The following is a 24,992-nucleotide window of genomic DNA, read 5'->3' on the forward strand; positions in this document are numbered from 1 at the left end:
CACCTCCTGTGAAAACCTCTATTGAGAATGAGGGGGTGAGAGTCTGATGGAGGTGGCAGCTCATGTTATCTAAAAGAAAGATAACATGCATGCAGTTTGGGGTAGAGAAATTATTTATCACGATGATGTGGATAGTCATTTCTTTCACTCTATTATCCCTGATTTTTTTTAAATATGAAAGGTAATTATCCAACATGGACATGATATATGTCTTCTATCAGTTGGATCACTAGAGAGCATTAACTTTGGTGCAACTCAGATTATAATTAGGTACAATGACCTGAGTAATCATTACCAGAACGTAAATTTGTGTTTATTCTTAAACCTTAGGTATCAAAACCAGAGGTTTATGGGATTATTCATTTATTTATTTTTTGCAAGACTGGCTAGTTATTCTTTTTTTTTTTTTTTAAGATTTTGTTTATTTGAGAGAGAGCAAGAGTGCATGAGCAGGGGATGGGCAGAGGGAGAGTCAGACTCTCCTAGGAGCAAGGAGCCAGATGTGGGACTCAATCCTGGGACTCTGGGATCATGATCTGAGCTGAAAGCAGACGCTTAACGGACTGAACCACCCAGGCATCTGAGACTGAGATGTTCTTTTGAGCCTTGCTTCTCCTGTGGTCCACAGAGCAACAGCATTAGCATCAACAAGTCCCGAGATCTTGTTAGGAATGCAGAATCTCAGGCCTCATCCTGGATCTTTTAAATCATAATCTGCATTTTGACAAGATCCCTAAGTGATTTGAATGCACATGAAAGTTTGAGATCCATGGCCTAGGAATGAAGACAGGGCTCCTTCACACTCCTTTTGTGCTCCATACATGACTTGATCCTACCACTTAATTTTGTAAGAGTACCTGTTTCTTGTCTGTAGCTCCTTCCTCACCAACCTCCCTCAGAGCAATGACTGTGTCTTGTCCATTGTTACATAGGTGCCTCACAGTTGCTCAACAGATCTTTATTTAATGAATGAATGACTGATTATACACGTAGTGTAGCAGCTAGGTATGAACTACCTTGAGTTTTTCCAGATCTTGTTGGCCTCTAGATCCAGACTGGTTATACTAACAATAACAGCCCAAATTTCACTGGTTCATGGCTTCATCTGTTCATGCCCAGCAGGACTTACTGCTGCTGCAAACGGCCACCCAAGTATTTCTGGGAGCTTTCAGATGTGCCTCTCACATAGTCACAAGCAAATCCTGGCCAGCTGCTGTAGTGTTTCCTTCCTTGTTCCTATTCTGGCCCCCTACCTGTCACTGCTGTCGCTACCTGGTGTGTCAGCATAACCCCTTAGGGCTCTTGAGTGCCAAAGCATCTTCCAGGACTTCTCATTTAACCCACTGCTCTTTGTCTCTCCACAATGCAATCATGAGCTGTGCACTCCTATTCAAGCATTCTTGGGAGGCTCTTCAGTGGCAACTCCCAGGATCCCTGTTTTGTTTCCCCCTGCCCATCTGTCTTCAGTACAACTCAGCACCTTTACTGTGGGTTCCTCACCTCACCAACTGTCCTTCTGGGCAGGATCCCTTTTACAAGAACCCTGGGTTGTTAGAATGAAATACCTTTGACCTGCCACCAAAGAAGAACAAGGTGTTTTTGTTTTTGTTTTTACTACATGCAGTGCTCAACCTTGCTGCCATCGATCCCCTCTTGTTTTCTCAGGTGTAGGCCTACCAACTTCTCCATAAAGTGTTTCCATAAAGTAAGTGACACACACTGTACCCATCTCCTGTGATGAGGTGTGGGAAGATTAGTACTAGAAGGGTCTCTCCTAAGAAACACTTCTCATAAAATTATTTCCTGTCTCCTTTTTTTTTTATTTATTTATGATAGTCACACAGAGAGAGAGAGAGAGAGAGAGAGAGGCAGAGACACAGGCAGAGGGAGAAGTAGGCTCCATGCACCGGGAGCCCGACGTGGGACTCGATCCCGGGTCTCTAGGATCGCGCCCTGAGCCAAAGGCAGGCGCCAAACCGCTGCGCTACCCAGGGATCCCCTATTTCCTGTCTCCTTGACCAAACTGGAGTCGGCTCCTCTGAGTCTTGTCTTTTTTTTTTTTTTTTTTTTTTTATATTCATGAGAGACACAGACAGAGAGAGAGGCAGAGACACAGGCAGACAGAGAAGTAGGCTCCTTGCCAGGAGCCCAACACAGGACTCAATCCGGGGACTCCAGGATTGCGCCCTGGGCCAAAGGCAGGTGCTAAACCGCTGAGCCACCCAGGGATCCCCTGCTTAGTGCAGTTTTAGCAAGAATATCTGTTGGGTTAATTTAACATAACCCACTCTCCCTTAGTATTACCCTGGCCTGCCTTCAGCAGAATTCCCTAGCATGTAAATGGCCCTCATACAATTCCAACCAATTTCTATGTGACTTCAACTCTTAATCATTATACAGGACTACCTCCATAGCTGTTTTATATCTCCAAGCAGGATGCCTGACGCACAATAGGTACCTAATATATGTACTTATGAAATGAACAAGCTAAAAGACCAATCAACTTTTATGTTGTCATCCTTTCTATTTAAAGTTCTGTAACTAGTGAGCTATTTTAGGTCTGGATTAACTGTGGTTGAAGTAACAGATACGTGGTTAGGATCTCCATGACACATAGAGCCTGTGCTTCCAATTAATGACAATCACCTTTTTCTTCCTGTATACTCCTGGTCTTTAACGTAACTCCTGGGCTCAAACCAACCTCTATCACAGCTGTTTACCTGATACTACCATTTCCCAGTGCATCGAGCCAAAACCATAAAAAGTTTTCATTTAAAGATAAAAAATGAAACAGCTTTTGTGAAAGAGATTAACACATAGACAATTAACAAAAATGCTAATTCTCCATCATCACTGGAGAATTAATGCACTGATTTACCTGTATAACAATGTGTATGATGATTTGTTTCGTATCTTAGTGGGATCTGGCTGCTGTAACAAAATACCACAGACTGAGTGGCTGAAACAACAAACATCTTTTTTTTTTTCATGGTTCTGGAGGCTGGAAAGTCCAAGATCAAGGTGCCAGCAAAGTTGGTTTCTGGTAAGGGCTCTCTTCCTGGCTTGTAAACAGCCACCTCTCATATGTCCCCACACAGTCTTTTCTTGGTGGGTACACTCAAGACAGAAAGAAAGAGAGAAATGAGGGAGATTGAGGGTGGTCTAGTGTCTCTCTTTAAAAGAACACTAGTCCTATTGGATTAGGGTCCCACCTTTTTTTTTTTTTTTAAGATTTTATTTATTTATTCATGAGAGATACAGAGAAAGGCAGAGGCACAGGCAGAGGGAGAAGCAGGCTCCCTGTAGGGAGCCCGATGTGGGACTTGATACCAGGACTCCAGGTTCACGCCCCAGGTGGAAGGCAGGCACTAAATCACTGAGCCACCCAGAGATCCCAGGGCCCCACCTTTATTGCCTCATTGAACCTTAATTACTTCCTAATGATGAAGTTGTGGAATATAGATGAGGTTTGGTGGGGTGAGGTCCAGAGCTGAGAACCAAGAAAGAATTCTTGAGATGCCTTTGGTGCAAAATGGTGGTTTTATTAAGGCACGGAGTCAGGACCCGTCATTGGGCAGGAAGGGCGGCTGCCTTGGGCTTGTGAGGGGTAGCTGATTATATACCTGGGAGTTGGAAGGGATTTGGGAATAGTGTACTCTCTAAGGAATTTTGGAAGCAAGGTTTCCAGGACCTTGGGGGCTAGCTGTTGTTGGGAAAAGGTCACTCGTTACCATCTAATAAAACCTGAGTCATGAGACCCTTCAGACATATATTGGTGTGCCATGTGCGTGGGGGATGATTGCCAACATGTATCTTGGGCGGGGGTGGTGGTGGTGGTGGTGGTTAGAGATAAAGGAAATTTCTAAAGGAATTTTTATATGTTAAAGTAGTCTTACAGGATCCTGTGGGTTGGGCTAAGATTTAAGATTGCCTTTTGCCCTTAGCAAAGTATTAACACCGAGGCAGTTGAGTCTGTAGAGGAATGTCTCTCTGCCTGTTTCAAGGACTTGTCAATGGGCTGCCCCAGGCTTGTGCTTTGTATTCAGCTAGCCCTGTTCCCCATCACTTTAGAGGCTCTGTCTTGAGGTTAGGGCTTCAAGATACGAGTTTTTGGTGTGTGTGTGGGTCACGCAAACATTCAACCCATTGATTTAGGATTGATTTAGGATGAAAACCAGAGGGTTAAGGGTCTTGAGGATTTTAGCACATTGTTGTGCTCAATAAAATGACTTGAGCAATACTTGCTTATACCTAAATTGTTTTATCTTTCTTCTAGTGAGGATCCATGCCTCTATAAAATTTTGAACAAAATTGCCTACTCAGAATTTATTTATGAATGCTCAAGTTTCCTGGATGAAAGATCTCGGTATTACTTAATGATGTAAAACATTTCATCAAAATGAAGAAAGTCTCCATTACTTTCTAGCTTCAGCATTAAAGTGTAATTCTCATCCTAATTTACAGTTGCTTTATTTAAAATTGGGTTTTTTTTTTTTTTGAGTTATTTCCTTGAACTATCCCAAACCATTTCTTTCTTTCCTTAATATTAGTTTTCAGACACTTACATATAATTCTATTTCCCCAGAGGCCTTTGTTTACAGTTACAAAATCTTTATTGCTATAGAATTCCTTTCAGCTCTTTATGATTGCTCTTGCTCCAAGGTCCTGTCTAGACCTGACATCCTATGATTCCAAGATGCTCCATGAAGAAAGCAATGTTTTAAACTGTAAGGCTTGTCAAGCTCAAAAAGAATATAAGGTTGAAGAGGTGGGTAGAGCAACAGAAATGCTGTTATTGCTATTGTTGCACAGAATTGTAAAAGGAGCTCAAAGTGACAGCATGCATTGATTCTCCTTTCTTCATGTAGCTGTAAATCTGTAAACAAGTCGGTTTCCAAGAGCTTGTCAAGAATTTCTCCTTCCCAAGAATTTTCTTTCAAGTGTTTTTGCTGGCTTTCTACCAGGCATATCTTATGTGAAACTGAACTCTCCCCACCCCTCTTAACAGCAGGTGCCCAGTTCTCAACTTCCATCTGCATTGTATTTTATACTTTTGTCTTTTTTAGCAGCTTACGCCTTTGTTTTTCAGAGGCAGCCTTGTAACAGGTGCCTTCACTTGGCAGCTTAACTGTTGCCAGAGCTGCTAAGTTTCCTCCCCGCGGTGGCTGGGTTTCTTGCTATTGGTAAAGGCAGGTGTAATGCTGAGACCACCATTTGGAATCCACTATACATCAGACGGGCTATAACATCTGAATGAAGATTTTCATTTTGCTAATTTTAAACATGTAAGCACTAAAGTGCACGTTTTAAAAGAATTTTAAAGAACAACAGCTTTTTTTTTTTTTTTAAAGATTTTATTTATTTATTCAGGAGAGACAGAGAGAGAGGCAGAGACACAGGGAGAGGGAGAAGCAGGCTCCATGCAGGGAACCCGATGTGGGACTCGGTCCCAGGACTCCAGCATCACACCCTGGCCAAAGACAGGCGTTAAACCACTGAGCCACCCAGGGATTCCTGGACAACAGCTTTTTAATCTCATTCTAGCTTAGGTTCTCTCTCCCTATTGTGATATGCAGACTTCACTTTGTCTCCAGAAGAGATGTCACTTATGACTGAAGTCATATTTCTGTTTTCCATACTGAGATCACTAAGCAAGATTTAACACAGGCATTCCTTGGCACCACAGTTCCTGATCAGAGCCACAAGAAGAGAGGGAATAAAGTACACCCTTTCCCCCCAGGCAGATTGTGCCAGTTATTAAGTACCTGTGTCTCGGGTCCAAACACATCGTTCTGTGCTCAGTGAGGCTGGGATTCTACAGACCACATTCCCTTTTGCCAGCAGTTCCTCACTAGGCTTTGCCAATGGAGGGTGACTGCAAGTTTGAAGGAATAAAAAGGGACTTGCTCCTTTTCTGTTTCAGTTTTGCTTCCTGCTCTGAGACTCACACCAGCAACACTTCTTCACCCCGGCAGCAGTCCCTTGGCAGCAGCATTCCATCTCTATAATAGAGGTGAAAAAACTTGCAGTTTTTCCAACATTCTCAGAATCTGCCCCATTATCCCGCTCAGAAGCACCAGCACAGCCAGCCAGTGCCTGCCCTTGGGTCCGGATGTGAGTACCAGCTGGCTAGTGCCCGCCCCCCCCTTCAGGGGTCTGGGTCCTAGCCTCCTTCTCAACTTTGAGCTAAGGAAGTTTGGTGGACCCGGACTTTAGGCATCATCATGCATCGGATTGAAATTCAGGTCGTTTTATTGAATATGAAAGGTAAGGGTGTCACAAGAAGACTGGAGGACTTGGGGACATTCAAAGTATGGGTTAGTGACTTCCAAACCTGTGTCTGTGTGCCAGACATCTTTCCCAGGTTTATTTTTTATTTTTATTTACTTTTTAAAATATTTTATTTATTTGTGAGAGACACACAGAGAGAGAGCACACGGCAGAGACACAGGCAGGGGGAGAAGCAGGCTCCATGCAGGGAGCCCAACACGGGACTCGATCCCAAGTCTCCAGGATCATGCCCTGGGCTGAAGGCAGTGCTAAACCGCTGAGCCACAGGGCTGCCCTCTTTCCCAGGTTTAAATGGAGAGCCCTCAAACCCAGAATGTCTAAAATTAAACCTTTGTCTTCCCCCTTGGCTCAGTGAATTCTTCACCATCTACCAGTTGCCAGCAAGAACTGTTTTTTAGGTTCACAAATACTCTCCAAGTATTGCTGATTTTAATTCCTGAATGTCTCTTACTTTCCCTCTCTATTTCACAGCCCTCCTTCAGATCCACCAGGCTACTGCAAAACCCTCCTAACTTGTCCCTCTGCTTCCTGGCTCTTTCCCTTCTAATCTAACCTTTCTAGAGGGTGTGCCTTTGAAAAGTTCTGAAAAGATGATAAAAACTTGTGATTTTCAGAACACGGTCCTAGATCTACCCAGCGACTCTTCTGCCCCTCCAAATCATTTAAAATTTTTCTTTTTGTCACTGTTAAACACAACTTGATGATATGTCATGGTGTTGCTAATTCATGTTTCTTGTGCTTATTGTTCACTGAGCTTTGGTCTGTGGGCATATAGTTTTCATAGTTTGGAGATTTTTTTTGTCCCGTATTTCCTCAAACGCCTCTTCTCCCTCTCACTTTTAGAGACTGCAGTAACATACATATTAGGCCATTTGAGTTGTCCCACAGTGCAGTGACTCCCCTTTTCTGTTTTCTTTTTTCTCTCCATGTTTCACTTTGAAAACCTCCTATTGCTATGTCTTCAATTCACTAATCTTTTCTTCGGTCATGTCTCATCTGTCACTAATTTTATTTTGGATTGTTTTGTATTTATTTTGTCACTAATTTATTAGTGTATTTTTTTTGTCTCAGTCATTACAGTTTTGTGTATGGAAGTTCTACTTGGATCTTTTATTATGTTTTTATATTTCTTATGTCTCTACTTAACACTTCAAATGTATGGAATACAGTTATAATGACTGTTTTAATGTCACTCATCTTCTAATTCTAACATCTATGTCAGTTCTGAGTTAACTTCAGTTAATTGATTATTCTCCTCATGGGTCATATTTCCCTACTCCTTTGTCTGCCTAGTAACTTTTGTTTGGATGCCAGACATTGTAAAGTTTACCTTGTTAGATGCTGGATATCTTTGTCTTCCCATAAATATTCTTGTGCTTTATTCTGGAATGTTAAGTTAGTTGGATAATTTGATCTTTTGGGGTCTTGCTTTTGTGATTTAGCCATTTTTAACCAGAGCTATTTATTTCCTGCTACTGAGGCAAGATCATTCTGAGTTTTCTACCTATAGCCCTGTGATTTATGAGCCTTCCTGTCTGGCCTGTGAACGCACTACTTTTAGCCCTGTGTGAGCACCAGGTAGTGTTCTCTAATCCTTTTAGATTTTTTTCCCCCCAGCTGCAGGTAGTTTGCAGATCATTACTTGGCTGAAGGCTCAAGGAAGATCGAAGATTTCTCAGGTCTATCTGGGATCTATAGTATCTCACAGAGCACTTGTGAAAACACAGATCAAGTGTTCTTACATATATAAAGGCTTCTACCTTAGTCTGACACATAGTTGGAGCTAAATAAACATTTTTTACCTTGGTTTAGATCTCCAGATACAAAATGACTTTAGTGGACATTTGTCTTTTTTTTTTTTTACTATCCAGCATCTGTACTTCATTCTAGTGAGGCAGAGTTTGTTTCCTAACACAGAAACTGCAAAATGCTGGACTCCTTTTTTCTAATGTCCTTGCTGCTAGGATGAAAGCCCATGACCTAGCCCTAGTCCATGACCATGATCTATACCCACACTTTTTCTATACTTTAAAGAATCAGGTCCAGGGAAGAAGCAGAGACCACACTGAGTTCCTTCTAGGGATAGGAAGAAGCAGAAGCAGTAAGAGCAGTTACCTCCATTCTTCAGGAACAACATTCCTAGTGGCCATAGTAACAATGGCCTAGCAGATGGCCCTCTGGTACCTAGCAGTATAGCAGTGGGGTCTTTGCTGGATCTATTGCATGGTGAGATTTTGAGCTTTTTTTCCAGCTCTGTAGTCTGTGCCTGGTTGTCTAGTTTTTCTAGAGATGCTGCATGCCATCCAATATTCTTCAACATTCCTACTATTAAAGTATAATGTACATGTGTATGTATATACTTATATATAAGTTTATGTGTATGTTTATATATCATGGAAGTGATGATTTTTCATAAACTGAGTTTTCATGAACTGAACACATGTTTATAACTGGTATCCAGATCAAGAAACAGAATATTACTAATGTCTTAGAAGCTTCCTCATTTCCCCCTCCAAGTTTCTACTCTCTGCCATCTAAGACAATCATAATCATGATTCAGCATCAAGAATTAGTTGTGCCTTTTTTTGTTTTTTTGTTTTTTGTTTTCACTTTATACAAGTCAAATCTGCCCACATATTCTCTTGTTTATGTCCAACATTATGTTTGTGAGATTCATCCTTATTGTTTGGGTATAGTTGTTGCCTGTTCTTATTGGAATAGTAAAGCATTGCATTTTGTAAATACACTGTAATATATTTATCCATTTGTACCAGGGGTCCCCAAGACCACCCTCAGGTTCAGGGATTTGCTAGAAAGACTCACAGAACTCAGAAAAGCTGTTAAACTAACAGGTGTCTTATGGTTACAGCTGATTGAAATCAGCCAAGGGAAAAGATAGACAGAACGGAGTCCAGGCAAATCCTGCGACGGAGGAGATGCACGCAGCTAACATTGTCTTTTTGGCTCGACTCTTACAGCTGGTTGTCTCAGAGCAAAATGGCAACTCTTAATGAAAAACTGATTGTACCAGTTGCAGAAGAAGAGGCAGTGATCCCAAACAATAAGATCACTGTAGTGGGTGTTGGACAAGTCGGTATGGCATGTGCCATCAGCATTTTGGAAAAGTCTCTGGCTGATGAACTTGCCTTTGTGGATGTTTTAGAAGATAAACTCAAAGGAGAAATTATGGATCTACAGCATGGGAGCTTATTTCTTCAGACACCTAAAATTGTGGCAGATAAAGATTACTCTGTGACTGCCAATTCTAAGATTGTGGTGGTGACTGCAGGAGTCTGCCAGCAGGAGGGAGAGAGCCGCCTCAATCTGGTGCAAAGGAATGTTAATGTCTTCAAATTCATTATTCCTCAGATAGTCAAGTATAGTCCTGATTGTATCATAATTGTGGTTTCCAACCCAGTGGATATTCTTATATATGTTACCTGGAAACTAAGTGGACTACCCAAGCACCGTGTGATTGGAAGTGAGTGTATTCTGGATTCTGCTAGATTTTGCTATCTTATGGCTGAAAAACTTGGCATTCGTCCCAGCAGCTGCCATGGATGAATTTTGGGAGAACATGGCAAATCAAGTGTGGCTGTGTGGAGTAGAGTGAATGTGGCAGGTGTTTCTCTTCAGGAACTGAATCCAGAAATGGGAACAGACAACGACAGTGAAAATTCGAAGGAAGTGCATAAGATGGTGGTTGAAAGTGCCTATGAAGTCATCAAGCTAAAAGGATATATCAACTGGGCTATTGGATTAAGTATGGCTGATCTCATTGAATCCATGTAAAAATCTCTCCAGGATTCATCCAGTGTCAACAATGGTGAAGGGCATGTATGGTATTGAGAACGAAGTCTTCCTGAGTCTTCTGTGTATCCTGAACGCTCAGGGCTTAACCAGTGTGATCAGCCAGAAGTGGAAGGATGATGAGGTTGCCCAGCTCAAGAAAAGTGCAGATACCTTGTGGGACATCCAGAAAGACCTAAAAGATCTGTGACTTCCAGCTTCTAGGCTGTAGAAATTTAAAACTATGATGTGATTAACTGTGAGCCTTTAGTTTTTCACCCATATACATGGATCACAGTTTGCTTTTATCTTCCTAAATATGTGAATCTGGGCTCACAGAATCAAAGCCCATGCTTGGTTTAATGTTTGCAATATGAGCCTTGAACAAATAAAATTAACTATTGTAGTGTGAAAAAAAAAAAAAAATAGAACTGAGTCCGGAGGAAACCAGGGGCAAGCTTCTAGTTGTCGTCTCCTGGTAGAGTCACATGGACAGCACTTAATTTTTCCACAAGTGTGTATGACAATATATAAAAGGTAGTTTCCAATCAGGGAAGCTCATCCAACCCTTGGTGTCCAGAGTTTGTTGCTCTTTGAGGCCAGTCATGAAGGCATGTAGTGTCCCCACTGCTGACCTTAGCTACTCAGTATCTACCCCCACACAGGTCAAAATGATAAATTGTGGCTTAAAGGCTCAAGCATATAAAAATAGATATTCACATAAATCACATTGTTAGCTTAAACTAACTGGCATAGCCCATAGCTTTAGGCATACAACGACACTCTTTTCAGGCAGGATATCACAAAAGCTCAGAGATCTTCTCTTAGGAGCTAAGCCAAAGGCAAGTGCTGAAGACTTGGGAATGTACAGCAGTTGAGAAATCCAGGCTTTCAGAGTTAATCTTTTCTGACTACCATTACAGCGGGTTTTTTGTTTTGTTTTGTTTTGTTTTTACCATTACAGTGTTGATGGGCACTTAGACAGTTTGAATTTTTAATATGAAAAGTGCTGCTATGAACATTGTTTTATGTGTTTTTGGTGAAGATTTGGGTGCATTTCCATTGGGTGGTTACTTAGGAGTGGAAATGATAGGTCATAGGATATGCATTTGTTGAGTTTTCATAGCCAAGGCCAAAATGTTTTCCAAAGTGACTATACAAATTTATACTCCCAGTATCAGTGTCCAGAACTTTTTAATGTCCCTTTTTTAAAAAAAATCATCTTATTGAGGTTCAACTGACCTACAATAAAATGCATATTAAAGTGCACAACTTGGGATCCCTGGGTGGTGCAGCGGTTTGGCGCCTGCCTTTGGCCCAGGGCGCGATCCTGGAGACCCGGGATCGAATCCCACGTCGGGCTCCCGGTGCATGGAGCCTGCTTCTCCCTCTGCCTATGTCTCTGCCTCTCTCTCTCTCACTGTGTGCCTATCATAAATAAATAAAAATTAAAAAAAAAATAAAGTGCACAACTTGATAAATGTTGCCATATGTGTATATCCATAAAACCAGCACCACAAGCAAGATAGTGAACCTATTATTCTCCCCTAAATGTTTCCTTGGATTCCCAATATTCTCATAATGAATTTGTTTTCTCTTTAAGCTGGAGTCCATTTCTGTTGTTTACATCTGAGACTTCCTAGCTAATATAATCCCACCTTGAATTGTCTTGTATTTGTGCCCAGCTTGGTCTTCTGCATTTCTTTTCTCTTTGACAGATTCTTGCTGAGCATTTACGATGTATGGTAGACTCTATTCTTTCCCTATCTTAGTCAGTTTGGCTAGACTCCAGGTCCTCTGATTGCAGCTTTGTCCTCAAGACTCCTGCTAATTTCCACACATCTTTTTATTCTCTGTTCTCGGCAGGCTCTTCTTGAACAACCTCCTGGTCCCAGTCATTCCTGGTTGACCCAGAAGTGAACTTCCCTAGGTCAGACTCCAAGATTACCTAGATGGTAAGAGAAAGGGCCTCTTCCTCAGGTCTTCCTTAAGTTTCCTAGGCCAGTGTTATGAGTTGAATTGTGTCCTTCACAAAAAGATTTGTTGGAGTACTAACCTTTGGTGCCTCAGAGTGTGACCTTTTTTGGAGATAGGATCTTTACACAGGTAATCAAGTTAAAACATGATCATTAGGGTAGCCTATAATCCATTATAATGAGCGTTCTTATAAAAAAGGTAAGTTTGGACACAAAGAGAGAGGAGATGCTGCAGAGAGACACAGGGAGAAGATGGTCATATATAAGCCAGGGAGAAAGGCCTGGAATAAACCCTGCCCTCACAGCCCTTAGGACAAATCAACTCTGCTGACACCTTGATTGTGGACTTTTAGTCTCTGGAACATGAGGTAATACATTCCTATTGTTTAAACCACTCAGTTTGTGGTACTTTGTTATAGCAGCCCTTGTAAATTAATACAACTGAGTAAGATGCATCAGCTTTTCCTAATAATTTTCAGACTGTGAGGTGGACAGCTGAGGATCAGAGTGCTGTGGCTTTTGGAAACACGGTTGCAGGTGGAAAGAGAAGAACATGGGAGGAGCAAACTAACTCCAGATTATTTGACTTTGGCCATTCATGAGACTCTGAATGAGGCCTGGCTAAATTGCGAGGTTCTATACTCCTTGTTCTTTTCTTTCTGTTTTCTCAAATTGATAAACATGATTCATTTTTCAACAGCCATCTGTGGGAACACATGGACTCCTTCACTTAGTAGCTATTAAGATCTGTTCCATAGTCTGAGGGGGCGATTTGGGAATGTTTTTCTCCCAGGTCTTTTTCATGGGAACTTTTCCAAAGTCAGAAGATTAATATAATAAAATTTTGGTAATAAGCAGTACAGCATGTCTTGAAAACTCCCCAAAATCTTCTCATCACCTTTAATCAGGTCATATGACGAGTTACCTTAAAAGAAATGGATTTCAAGCTGAGTCCTTATTAGGACTAGATTTTGCTTTATTTGTAAAATATTGTGAAGTTCCAGAACTTTTTGTCTTGATGGTCGAACTTTTGATTAAGGAGGAAAAAGCAGGGAGAAAGAGAATGATGTAAACAGAAAATACATTGGAAATAGTAAATGTATTCAGAACAGATAACTTATTGCCCTTCCAGTTGAACCTGGCAATAAAGGATATAATAAATGAGTCCCCTCGGGAATTTTCCATTGCAAGCGCTTCCTTTGGCTATTTTCACCCTTCGGTTTCCATCCCCATTTTTGGTCTTTAGGTCTGGATTTGAATATATTTCAGCAAACTGTATAAATGACCCACTTGGTTGAGCCTTGGGGGGTCAGATTCTAAATTCTGCTCAGAAGTGATTACAGTGACATCCCCTCAAGACTTTGTACTGGTGGTTGTTAATGAGTGCCTTGAGTTGCTAGAGATCAAAGATCCCCCTCTGTGTCTCTGGCTCAATTCCCCTTTCCTTCATTGCTCTGTCCACAGAGGTTGCTTTTAAAATTGAGATAAAATTCATGCTGCATAAAATTCATTATTTCAATGTTCTTAGAGTGTACATTTCAGTTGTTTTTAGCTTCTTCCAATGTTCTGCAACCACTAGCACTATCTCATTCCAGAATGCTTCCATCACCCCAAAAAGAAACCTTGCACCCATTATCTATCACTTCCTAATTTTTCTATTCCCTATAGGTCCTGATAACTACTAATCTACTCTCTGCCTTTGTGGGTTTGCTTATTCCAGATTTTTCAGATAAATGGAATCATATAATACATGGACACTATGTCTGGATTCTTTCACTTAGCATCTTTTCATCAGTGTTGTACGATGTACCAGCATTCCATTCCTTTATATGGCTGAATATTATTTCATTATATAGATAAATCTCATTTCATTCATCCATTCATCAGTTGATGGGCATTTAGGCTGTTTCTCAATTATGAATAATACTCCTATGAACATGCATGTACAAGTTTTTGTTTGGATATATGTTTTCAGTTCTTTTAGATATATACCCAGAGGTGGAACTAATGGATCATACAGTAACTCTGTTTAACTCTTTGAGGAATTGCCAAATGTTCCCAGAGTCTTTTTTTCAGGGAGAATAGGATGATAAGGTTGATTTCAGGCACACTGTAGTTGAAGGGCAGTCGAACTGTCAAAGAACAATGCCCGCCGTGAAGTTCAAAATAAAAAGGTAGTGCCCAGTTGAGATAAGGTCAAATATTTCAGTTTGGGCATTATCCACATGCAGTTAAAGCTACAAGCTCCACCTCCTTCTGCCCCCTCAAGTCTCTGAAGACTCTGAGGGTGATAACAGGTGAAAACAAGAGAATACAAGGGGACTTTCATCAGCTAAGCACATCACAACACAATTAAGTGGATAATGTCATTAGCCTCATCTTGTAGGTGGGGCACTTGAGGCTCACTGATTTTAAGCCTATGGGCTGGTTTGCATGGCTTGTATATAGCACAGCCATGATTTAAGTACTGGTAAAGACAGTAGATACAACCTGTAAAAAATGTAAGGGGTTAGAGGTAGATTTTATTTATTTATTATTTTTAAAGATTTTATTTATTTATTTGAGGGCACATACAAGGGGAAGGGGCAGAGAGAGAGGGAGAAGCAGACTCCCCACTGAGCAGGGAGCCTGTTGTGGGGCTCCATCCCAGGACCTTGAGATCATGACCTGAGCCAAAGGCAGACACTTAACCAACTCAATCGCCCAGGCACCCCTAGAGGTAGATTTTTAAAAAGGGAGTACCATTAAGTGCAACATGTTGGGATAAGTGATGTATAGTGTTCCAGAATAAAATAGATTTTTTGTTCTTTGTTTTAGAAGAAGGTTTTCAATTTTGCCAACTGTTACAAAGGTGTCAAACACAAATGTATGCATATAATAGTATCTAATTATCTCATATCTGACCCAGTATACACCTCAGGATGTTTCCTATTCAGACTAATACATCCTGGACTATATGCTCCTGCCCATGTGCATTTCCCTCTGCAGAACACTGTCGAGTCTCCATTATAGACAATAAGTGCATTTCAGAAGGAGTAAAAAAAAAATCCCATTATTTACAGAGAAAACAATTTCCCCAAAACTAGAATTTCAAAGCAAAATTAGATTTTCTCATAGTAAGTTATGAAGTAGAAGTTTGAGTGCAAAGGACTAAATAACTCTTAGTACTAGAAGGAAAAAGAATTATATTGCAGTGTTGAAATAAAACTGTTTTTTATGGGTAATGAGGCAGTACTCTCACCTTTCCTCAGTATTTTATATCTTTAGCTCCCCCCCCCCCAACTTTGAGACAGTGATGGGTGGACCTGAGATTAAAGTGCCATTATTTCAGGGCACTGAAGCACAACCACATAATGGCAAGCCCCAGAAATCTCAGGCACTTGCAGCCAGTCAAGTCTTTTCAATTAGCAATCTTGATATTGTTGGGGCTAGAGTCTTTCCTTCCTTCAGATTGTTGGTTTACTTGGCACTTGAGGATGTTTTCAAGGATAAAACAAGGTTGGAGCTGGCTCATATAAAGTAGTTGTGAAGCTCTTGTATGGAAAATTTCCATGAAAAGATGAGAAAAAATTTTTGGAAAAAATAGGTAAAAATAAAATAAGTTAATGCCATAATAAGTCTATATTACAAACCAACAGAAGACTTTGCTCTTTTTGTTTGATTGTTTTGTTTTTCTGCTCAGATAAAAATAGAGTTTGATTTTTATAGAAAGGCTTCTGCTACGTGTTCATTTTCAAGTGCAAAGAGTAGGGAAGCCTCTCTGGTCCTTCTCCATGGGAATCTCATGTTTGCTGAGATGCCCTCCGAAGGATGGCTTGGTTGCTGCTGCTCCAGCTTTGCAGGTACCAATGCCTGAGAAGGTGGATTCTTTCCAAGTTAGACTGTAGAAACACAGGTCACAAGGTATAGGAGAGCATTACAGAATAGTCATTGCTGCTTGGATCCATGGCAATCAGGTGTTCTTACTTAACTCCTTGAGAGGAATATATATCCTTTCAGAAGATCTTACTATTTAGTAATTGAGTACTTTGCAGATAGAGTCTAAATTGGCCCTCCACGATTTAAGTCTCCGTGCCTAAAGGTGTTCAGTCATGTATAATCTTGTATAATCTTCTCCCCTTGAGTAAAAATGTGAACCGAGATTTGCTCCTAACCAATAGGATATGGTCAAGGTAATAAGACATCACTGTCGCGATTACAGCATGTTATGTAAGCCTTGTCTTGCCAGCAGACTTGCTCTAGAGACTCTTCTTGTTGGCTTAATGAAGTAAATGGCCATGGTAGAAAGCACATGTGGCAAGGATCTTGAGGCAGCCTCTGGGAGTTGAGGGCATCCTTCAGTCAATAGGCAGCAAGAAGCCAGGGCCCTGTGCCTCAATAACCACAAGTAAATAACTCTGCCAGCATTGATTGGAGGTGGATTCTTCCCCAGTTGAGCTTCCGTATGTGACCACAGCCTCACCTAACACTTTCTATGCAGGCTTGTGAGATCCTGAGCAAGGGACCTAGTGAAGCTGTGCATAGACTCCTGACCCACAGGAACTGAGGTAAAAAAAATGTGTGTTGTTTTAGTCCACTGAGTTTGTGGCAATTTGTTGTGCAACAACAGAAAACTACCATGTACACATATTATATCTTCTGATCCATAAGCTTAATTGTTAAGTTTAATAATTGTATTCTTAGTAACACCTAAAGAGACCACACTGGTTGACTGCTTTGAGTGAGCACCACAAAGTTTCAGAATGTATAAGCAGACTCTGTCAGTGCTTTTTTCCCCTATAATTTGTTAATGGTTATGAAAAAGCTAATGTAATGGAATACTGTCCTATTTTGAATATGGCAGGGGTATTTGAATTAAACTGAACTAAAAGGGAGTGCTGTAAGAAAAAGGAAGAAGTTCATTGGAGCCTTCCCAGTTGTGGTTATGTCCTAACATTAATTGCACCTGTGTTGATTACTGTTAGTTGATTATTCAAATTCGTTCTGTTTGGTTATCTATAGATGGACTCTACCTCCTACCCAAAAGGAATTTAGAAAAGGTAAAAAGGCCTAGCATCAAGTTTGGGTAAGCATGCATCCTACAAAAAACAGAGTACATGACTCTGGGCAGCAGAGACAATCAGGTTAATATCAACATTCTCAAAGGGATTTGTGTTCACTCTCCATCTCTTCTCTATCCATCCTTTTCTCCAGGGTTGTCCATCTTCTTTATCACGGGTCCTTTTTAGCCTGTGATCTATATGATTTCTTCCTTAAGGTTTCACTAGAGCTTTAACACTGACATTTGATATTTTGAACATTTTGATATATCTTCAAACTTTAAAGTATTTGATTAAATAAATAATTCTTCAGAATTATCAAGTTTATGCAATTCTTTGAGTAATTATTGAGTACCTGCATATTCAAGTTAGTATAATATTCTGATAAACACTGCATCAAGTTCAAAATGGGAGACACATTTTGACTTTAATATTATACATAGAAAGTTCAGAACTCAGTTTTTAAAGATAAAGTAAAGAAATGCTCAGGAACTCATTCATTTCACATCTGTTACGTGCTTGTACCTACAGTTATGAATGACCTGGTGTGGTTCTCATTGCATCTGCATGCCTGTGCATGCATTGTCCAGATTCATTAGGAAACCACTCCAGCTAAACTTTGGGAGAAATCGTGCCCAGCATTTCAGATACAGAAGTGACCAGCGGGCAGCCCCGGTGGCGAAGTGGTTTGGCGCCGCCTGCAGCCCAGGGTGTGATCCTGGGGACCTGGGGTCTAGTCCCACGTCGGGCTCCTTGCATGGAGCCTGCTTCTCCCTCTGCTTGTGTCTCAGCCTCTCTCTCTCTCTGTGTCTCTAATGAATAAATAAATAAAATCTTAAAAAAAACAAACAAACAAACAGAAGTGACCAGCATAGGGAGAGAATGAACTATGCTTTCAAGATCACCACAAATAAGTGATTTTTTTTTTTTTGAGATTTTTATTTACTTCTTCATGAGAGACACAGAGAGAGAGAGAGGCAGAGACATAGGCAGAGGGAGAAGCAGGCTCCATGCAGGGAGCCCCACGTGGGACTTGGTCTGGGACTCCAGGATCACGCCCCCTGCTGAAGGTGGGTGCTTAATTGCTGAGCCACCCAGGCATCCCAATAAGTGATCTTTAAAAAAAAAAATATTCACTGCTTGCCACCATAGATGAGCTGATATAACTTGGGCCATGTGGACCACATCCCTTGCCACAAAAACTTCTTGGCATTCAAGAAAATTCAAGATGGGCTATCTCTGCTCCATAAGAAAGGAGTAACAAGGCCTCAGCTGTGACATTCAGGGAAGAAAATCATAGTATTATCAGTGGGAAAACCAACCTGCAGTAAGCCCAGCATGTGTTAGCTGTTGGACCTCCCTATAGCCCATTCATCTAGTCCAGAATCTTCTTTGTAGTTGATAATGACACTATCCATTCCTAAGTCTACACATAGGTATGTGTTAGCCAGAATTTCTAATATTAACCAGGTTGTCTCTGCTGCCCAAATTCATGTACTTTTCCTTCTGTAGAATGATGGGACATCAACAACTTTTAGGATTGCTCTCCCTAACTTGATCTCAAGCTTTTTTTTCCCTCCTAAGTCCTTTTTGGGTGAGGACTAGAGTCCCATGTATTGTTTTGTTGCATTTTATTTCCATGACCGGTCAATTCCTTATCTCTACTCTATTCTTTCTCTCTCTGTTTCTCTTCTTTCTTTTTCTTTCTTTCTTTCTTTTTCTTTCTTTCTTTCTTTCTTTCTTTCTTTCTTTCTTTCTTCCTTCCTTCCTTCCTTCCTTCCTTCCTTCCTTCCTTCCTTCTTTTCTTTCTTCTCTTCTTTCTTTCTTTCTTTCTTTCTTTCTTTCTTTCTTTCTTTCTTTCTTTTTCTTTCTTTTTCTTTCTTTCTTTCTTTCTTTCTTTCTTTCTTTCTTTCTTTCTTTCTTTCTTTCTCTTTCTTTCTTTCTTTCTTTCTTTCTTTCTTTCTTTCTTTCTTTCTTTCTTTCTTTCTTTCTTTCTTTTCTTTCTTTCTTTCTTCTTCACATCCAGCATTATGCCCAATGCAGAGCTTGAACTCACAATGCTGAGATCAAGACCTGAGTTGATGGGATGCCCGGGTGGCTCAGCGGTTGAGCGTCTGCCTTTGGTTCAGAGCATGACCCAGAGTCCTGGGATCAAGTCACACATCGGGCTTCCTGCATGGAACCTGCTTCTCCCCCACTTGTGTCTCTGCCTCTCTGTGTGTGTGTGTGTGTGTCTCATGAACAAATAAATAAATCTTAAAAAAAAAAAAAAGACCTGAGCTGATATCAAGAGTTGGATGCTTAACCAACTGAGCCACCCAAGCACTCCCTCCACTTCTGTTTTTTTTTTTTTTTAAGATTATTTATTTATTTGAGAGAGAGAGAGAGAGCAGAGTGAGCAAGAACATGAGTAGGGAAAGGGAGAAGCAGACTTCTTGCTGAGCAGAGAGCCCGATGCAGAGCTAGATCTCAGGACCCTGGGATCATGACCTGAGCCACCCGGTGCCCTCCACTCCATTTAACCCTCCTTCAGCCTCAAGAATTTTCTCTTCTCTGGACCTACAGTCACCTTTGATCTTCCATATTAGGATGATTGCCTAGCTGGCTTGCTTCCCCAAGGAGAACTTTGACCAAAGGACATATAGTAACTAAGGTCTCATCTTCCTACCTGTTCAGTCAGGTGATAGACAAACCTTCCCTTTCCCAACAAAGAAGGAAATGAGATTAGAGTTCGGCACTTGGGCTATTATTTCATAAAGAGTTCAGTGCTTCAGCACAATTGCCTGATCTTTATCATTGCAATTCAATTTTCAGGATGCAGTGGAGAGAAAAATATGTTCAAGTTATCTTCCTCTTTGTACAAGAACATCCAACAAGAACCTCCTCCTCCCAACTCCCAGAAGAGAACAACAGCCACTACAACTACAGTACGCCATCAGAAATATCAAGATGAGTCCCTTCAGTTTCAAGACTTGACAGCTTTGTGTTTTTTTAGTCACGGGGAGTTGACCTGACTTTTCTTTTTCTGATAGCTTTCCACAGGGCTCTGCAGAATAGCTTTTGCTTTGATTACCCAGTGATTTACAGCCCTTCTCATCTGCTTCTCATATCTCGTTTTTCCAGAGTATAGGAAGCTCTCTTCTTACCCTGTTGCCTCAAAGCAATTTTCCTTATCATCTTCCAGAAGCCCAAGGCCCATCCTTTATGTACTTCTGATTCTCCTAAAATAATGATTCTTTCTTTCTTTCTTTCTTTCTTTCTTTCTTTCTTTCTTTCTTTCTTTCTTTCTTTCTTTTCTTTCATTCATCTTTTCTTTCTTTCTTCTTTCTTTCTTTTCTTCCTTTCTTTCTTTCTTTCTTTTTCTTTCTTCCTTTCTTCCTAGCATCACTGTTTTCATCATGGGGCAGATTTCATGCAAACAGAACTCTAATACTGATTCTTTCACAGAGGAAAAAAATAGTGCTTTCTTTGTCTCATATTTGCCTGGCTAGGCATTTGCAATTGTTCTTGTGAATTACAGAGCTTTGTGGGGAGAGTCATTTTACCATTCTTGATATGTCTGAAAAATAGTATGCCAACATTTAAATATAGGGATATGTTAGGGCTTCTCCCAGAAGCAAAGCTGAGAGAAAGATTGAGTGCACATAGTTTATTCTGTGATGGTGGGTGATGTGGACAGAAGAGGGTGTGTGTTTGTCCAATAAGGAAGAAAAGGCAGTATATAAAGGGTACACTACTAAAGCAGCTATCATCATGTGCAATTGAAGTTCAATCCTGTGAAAATGTTTTGGAAAGTGGTGTCAAATGTATACTTCATTGTGATCCTATGAAAGGCAAGGGAGCTGGGATATTTATACATTCATGCTCACTATTACCCAGGTGCTTTGAGCCTGCCTTGCATGCAGGCAAGATGGGTTCCAAATGCCCAAGGGCAGACTTCTGACAAAGTTGTAGGTTCTGGCTGTTGGAAAGCAGGATGGTCCACATAGAAGTGAGGAGATATGAAGGGGGACACTGGTATATCTGCTGTAGGGGACCAAAGGCCAGAGCTTGGAAGAATGAGTTCATCCCATCACCTTGCTGATTAGCGAGGAATCTGAAAGTCACAGTGGTGGTAGACTAGGCTGTGGTTCCAAAGTTCTCCAAAAACAAGTGGCTCAGCTTAGCAAGTGATCAGTACAGTAGACATTTGCCTTTCTCCTGGTTTCCCAGCCACCCTCCCCACCCCAATCTTTCCCGTTTGGGGGAGCTCTACATCATTAAGTTACTTGGTAAAATACTCTAATTCTAGAGGCCAAAAGAGCTGAATAAAGTTTTCTTTCCTTGTTTCCTTGTAGCCAGAGTATGGGTAGGTGATCAAGCCTCAGCTATTCAGGGATTCCTGCCTGGGACTTTTTTTTGTCAGTCTGGGCTGCTCTAAGAAAGAACCATAGACTAGGTGGCTTATAAACAACAGATTTTTATTTCTCATGGTTCTGGAAGCTGAAAGTCCAAGCATGAGCTTGGATTCCAGTGAGAACCCTCTTCTGGGTTGCAAACTACTGTCTTCTTGTGTCCTTACAAGGCAGGAAGTGGGTGGGAGAGCTCTTGGGGTGCTTTTTTAAGGATACCCATCCCATTCATGAGGGCTCTACCCTCATGATCTAATCACCTGCCAAAGGCCTCATCTCCTAGTACCATCACACTGGGAATTAAAATTTTGATATACAAATCACATTCAGTTCATTATAGACTTGTAATCCTCCAGGAGTAAAACAAAGATGCAGAAAGGGGAGAGCTGTTCTTGATGGCGCTGTTGGGATGCTTGAACAGAGGAATCAATGGTAGCAGCCTAACAGCAGTGGTGCAAACATGAGCTGGGCCCCCACTGCTACCCCAACCTAACTTCCTTGATTTGGGCATGCACCTCTAAGAAACTTATTTTCTGTTTCACTTCACATGTGCTGATTTCTATCATCTGCAGCTAAGAAAAACTGGTCTTTAGAGAATACAGAAGTTTGAATTCAGGCAATGTCCTGCTTTGTGCAGAGCACTTCTCTATGATCTAGAGGGGAGGTGGAGAGAAATAAGGGCAATAAATGATAAGGGTTCAGCCTTCAACAAGTTCACAATCTAACTGGACAGATAAGAAGGAGTAAGATCATGTGAAAAACCTGAAACATATACACACATCTTGTTTACATGTGTTATCTTTTACTCAATTATCTTTTATGTACTTCAGATCATTTATCCTTGATAAATGGAAGATGTGATTCCCTAGGTTTTGCAAAGGAAGAATTTGAGGAATGGAGGAGCTAAGTAATATTCCTATAATGCTACTGTTGGGACATGGGCAAAATTGAGACTAAAATGCCATTGTGTCCCCTCTGCCATGTGCCCTTCCCTTTAGAGTTCTGTTTAGGAATACCATGGGCAAAGGTCTACAGCAGGGGTTGGCAAACTATGGCTCACATCCTGCCGGCCAATTCTCTCATAAATAACATTTCATTGGAACAGAGCCACATCCATTTGCTCAAGTATTATCTAAGGCTGCTTTTGAGTTATGGTCAGCAGTGTTGAGTAGTTGGAATGCATACCATGTTTAGGCTTTAGCAGGCCTAAAATATTTACTATCTTGTTCTTTATAGAGAAAATTTGCCAACCCCCTAGGGCATAGTTATAAATAATTTAGCTTCTCTGAATTAAGCTTCTAGGAGTCCCCTACCTAGAGTCATTTGTTCTGTACTGTCCTACAGACATTAATGACTACACAATAAACAAATCTAGGTCAAAGCAATAGCTGTAATAATAATAGTATTAACAACAACGGTCATTAATGAGGATTCCCTATGTTCAGGCTCTGTGAGGAAAGCTTTTACTAACATACTTCTACTAGCCTGATTCCAAGTTCAAAGAGGTTAAGTAAATTGTGCAGGAGCAGAGGGCAGGTGGCAAGTGGCATAGCTGCATTTATCCTTTTATCCTACATATCTGTCTCCAGAGGCTGAGGTCTTAACCACCACACTTTACTATGTTGCCCTTCATCCATCATAGAGAGTGAAAGCCAGGAAAAAGAAGGACCCCCTCATGAAATTGGTGCTAATGAGACAGTGGATGTCAGGTTGCCCAGAGCAACTTAATTTGTGATGGGCACTCTACCTCCCAAGTTGTCAAGGTAACTATCAGTGTCACTTTCTGTTTCCTCAATGAAACATGTTGATAAACCATTCAAGATAGTATTATAGTAGACACCTCACAAAGAGGAAATAGTACCCAAAGCTTCTAGTCCCACTTATGTTTGATTTTTGAGTTTCTGAATTTGGATATTCTCTGATATTTTGAATGACCAACCATCCAAGCCTTTACAACTTCAAAAGTAAGATGGAGAGTACCCCTGCTCTTCCCACACTGGCACAGCAAGGGAGTGATTAGGAGCCCTCTTAAAGGGTTTAAAATAAGTCTGCCTTGTCTTCAAATACCACTAACACAGTGCCAAGCTTTTTTGGGAGCTTCCAGGTGGTTTATGAAGTGGTACCCAGGTCCTACCTCATTCCCTTGGCTTTAGCTGTCACCTGCCTTCTGTAAGTAGGTTACTCGTGCTCCACCAGAAAGCTCAACCTTATTGACCCTGGGTGTCAGATAGCCAAGGATGTAAGCAGGATGAAAGCCCTCACTGCAACTCATATATCCTGGAGCTTGGCATTGGTTGCCCTTAGATTTTGAATCCCAGTTCTCCACAGAATCCCAATCCCACAGAACTCCAATGTTAGTCTTAAGAATTGAAATTGTGGTCAGTAGCCTGGGAACTGTCAAGGAACCTCGCACTCCTCTTAGCATCGTCTGTGCCTGGCCTATTGCTGGGGGACAGGGTATATAACCAGGAAAATACGTAGTAGACCACTGTATCAGCCTCAGGGGGAGCTGAATCAGAAGGACAGCTGGCAGTGTTGTCCTTCATTCATGCATAAATTCCCCTGGGCCCAGGAAGGAACTCAGCTCCTGCAATCTAGCTAGGGCTGTGGGTCTCATTTTCCTGCTCTGGTCTGGCCACAGCTCACATAACTACCTGCCTATCAGATTTTTCAGCATCACTCATTTGGAATTCCAATTCAGGGTCTTACCCATCCATGAGGACCCAACCCTTTCCTCTTGGATTTTCAGTGCTGACCATTGGCTGTTGGGTGTTTTGGTCACCATGCTTTGCTCTTTGCTGCACTTCTATAGTTGGCCCAAAGAGTAAGGCCATTTCCCCTATTTATTTTTTATTTTTATTTTTTAAGTAATCTCTGCATCCAACAGGGGGTTCAAACTCAGGACTCTGAGATCAAGAGTTGCATGTTCTACCAACTAAGCCAGCCAGGGGCCCCAATGCCATTTCCTCTAAATGCCTGTCCAGCTATGTGGTGTGTCTAGTAGGACCACATACTCAGAAAAACAAGATGACTAATACTATAATAAAATAACTACTATTTTAGTAGGTTTTATCATCCCCATTTTAAAAATGAAGAAACTAAGACTTAGAAAAAGAAACCAAACTTGTTCTGGATTATCATATTAACTTTTTATTGCTGTATAGCAAATTATCACAGACTTACTGCCTTAAAATAACACACATTAATTACCTCAAAGTTCCTGTGGGAGGTGTCTGGGCACAAACATGGTTTGATATTCTGCTCAGGGTCTCACAAGGGTGTCAAAAGCTGTCACATGGGTTACATTCTTGTCTAGGTGCTTGACAGAGGAAAAATCCACTCCCAAGCTCATTCACATCGTTGACAAAATTCATTTCCTTGTAGCTCTATGACTGAGGGCCCAGCTTCTTATTGGCTATCAGCTTAAAGCCACCCTTACTCAAGGCTACCCACACTTCCCTGCCACATGGCCTGCTTTATAAATAGTTCATGCGGCCGTTTGTTTT

At 41.1% G+C, this 24,992-nt stretch overlaps 1 protein-coding gene and 1 pseudogene across 1 annotated transcript in view; both read left to right on the forward strand.

The window, feature by feature from the left end:
- Window positions 1-24,529, forward strand: part of LOC144294247 (uncharacterized) — a 62,253-nt gene extending 37,724 nt beyond the window's left edge. Inside the window, exons 7-8 of the mRNA XM_077866063.1 lie at window positions 5,924-6,114; window positions 19,910-24,529. Coding sequence (XP_077722189.1) covers window positions 5,924-6,114; window positions 19,910-20,071 — 353 coding nt within the window. The 3' untranslated portion in view covers window positions 20,072-24,529. The remainder of the gene's footprint in view (window positions 1-5,923; window positions 6,115-19,909) is intronic.
- LOC144293904 (L-lactate dehydrogenase B chain-like) lies at window positions 9,161-11,350 on the forward strand (annotated as a pseudogene).
- Window positions 24,530-24,992: the final 463 nt, after the last annotated feature.

This window comes from Canis aureus, chromosome 22 (genome assembly GCF_053574225.1).
Source record: "Canis aureus isolate CA01 chromosome 22, VMU_Caureus_v.1.0, whole genome shotgun sequence".
Lineage (NCBI taxonomy): Eukaryota > Metazoa > Chordata > Mammalia > Carnivora > Canidae > Canis > Canis aureus.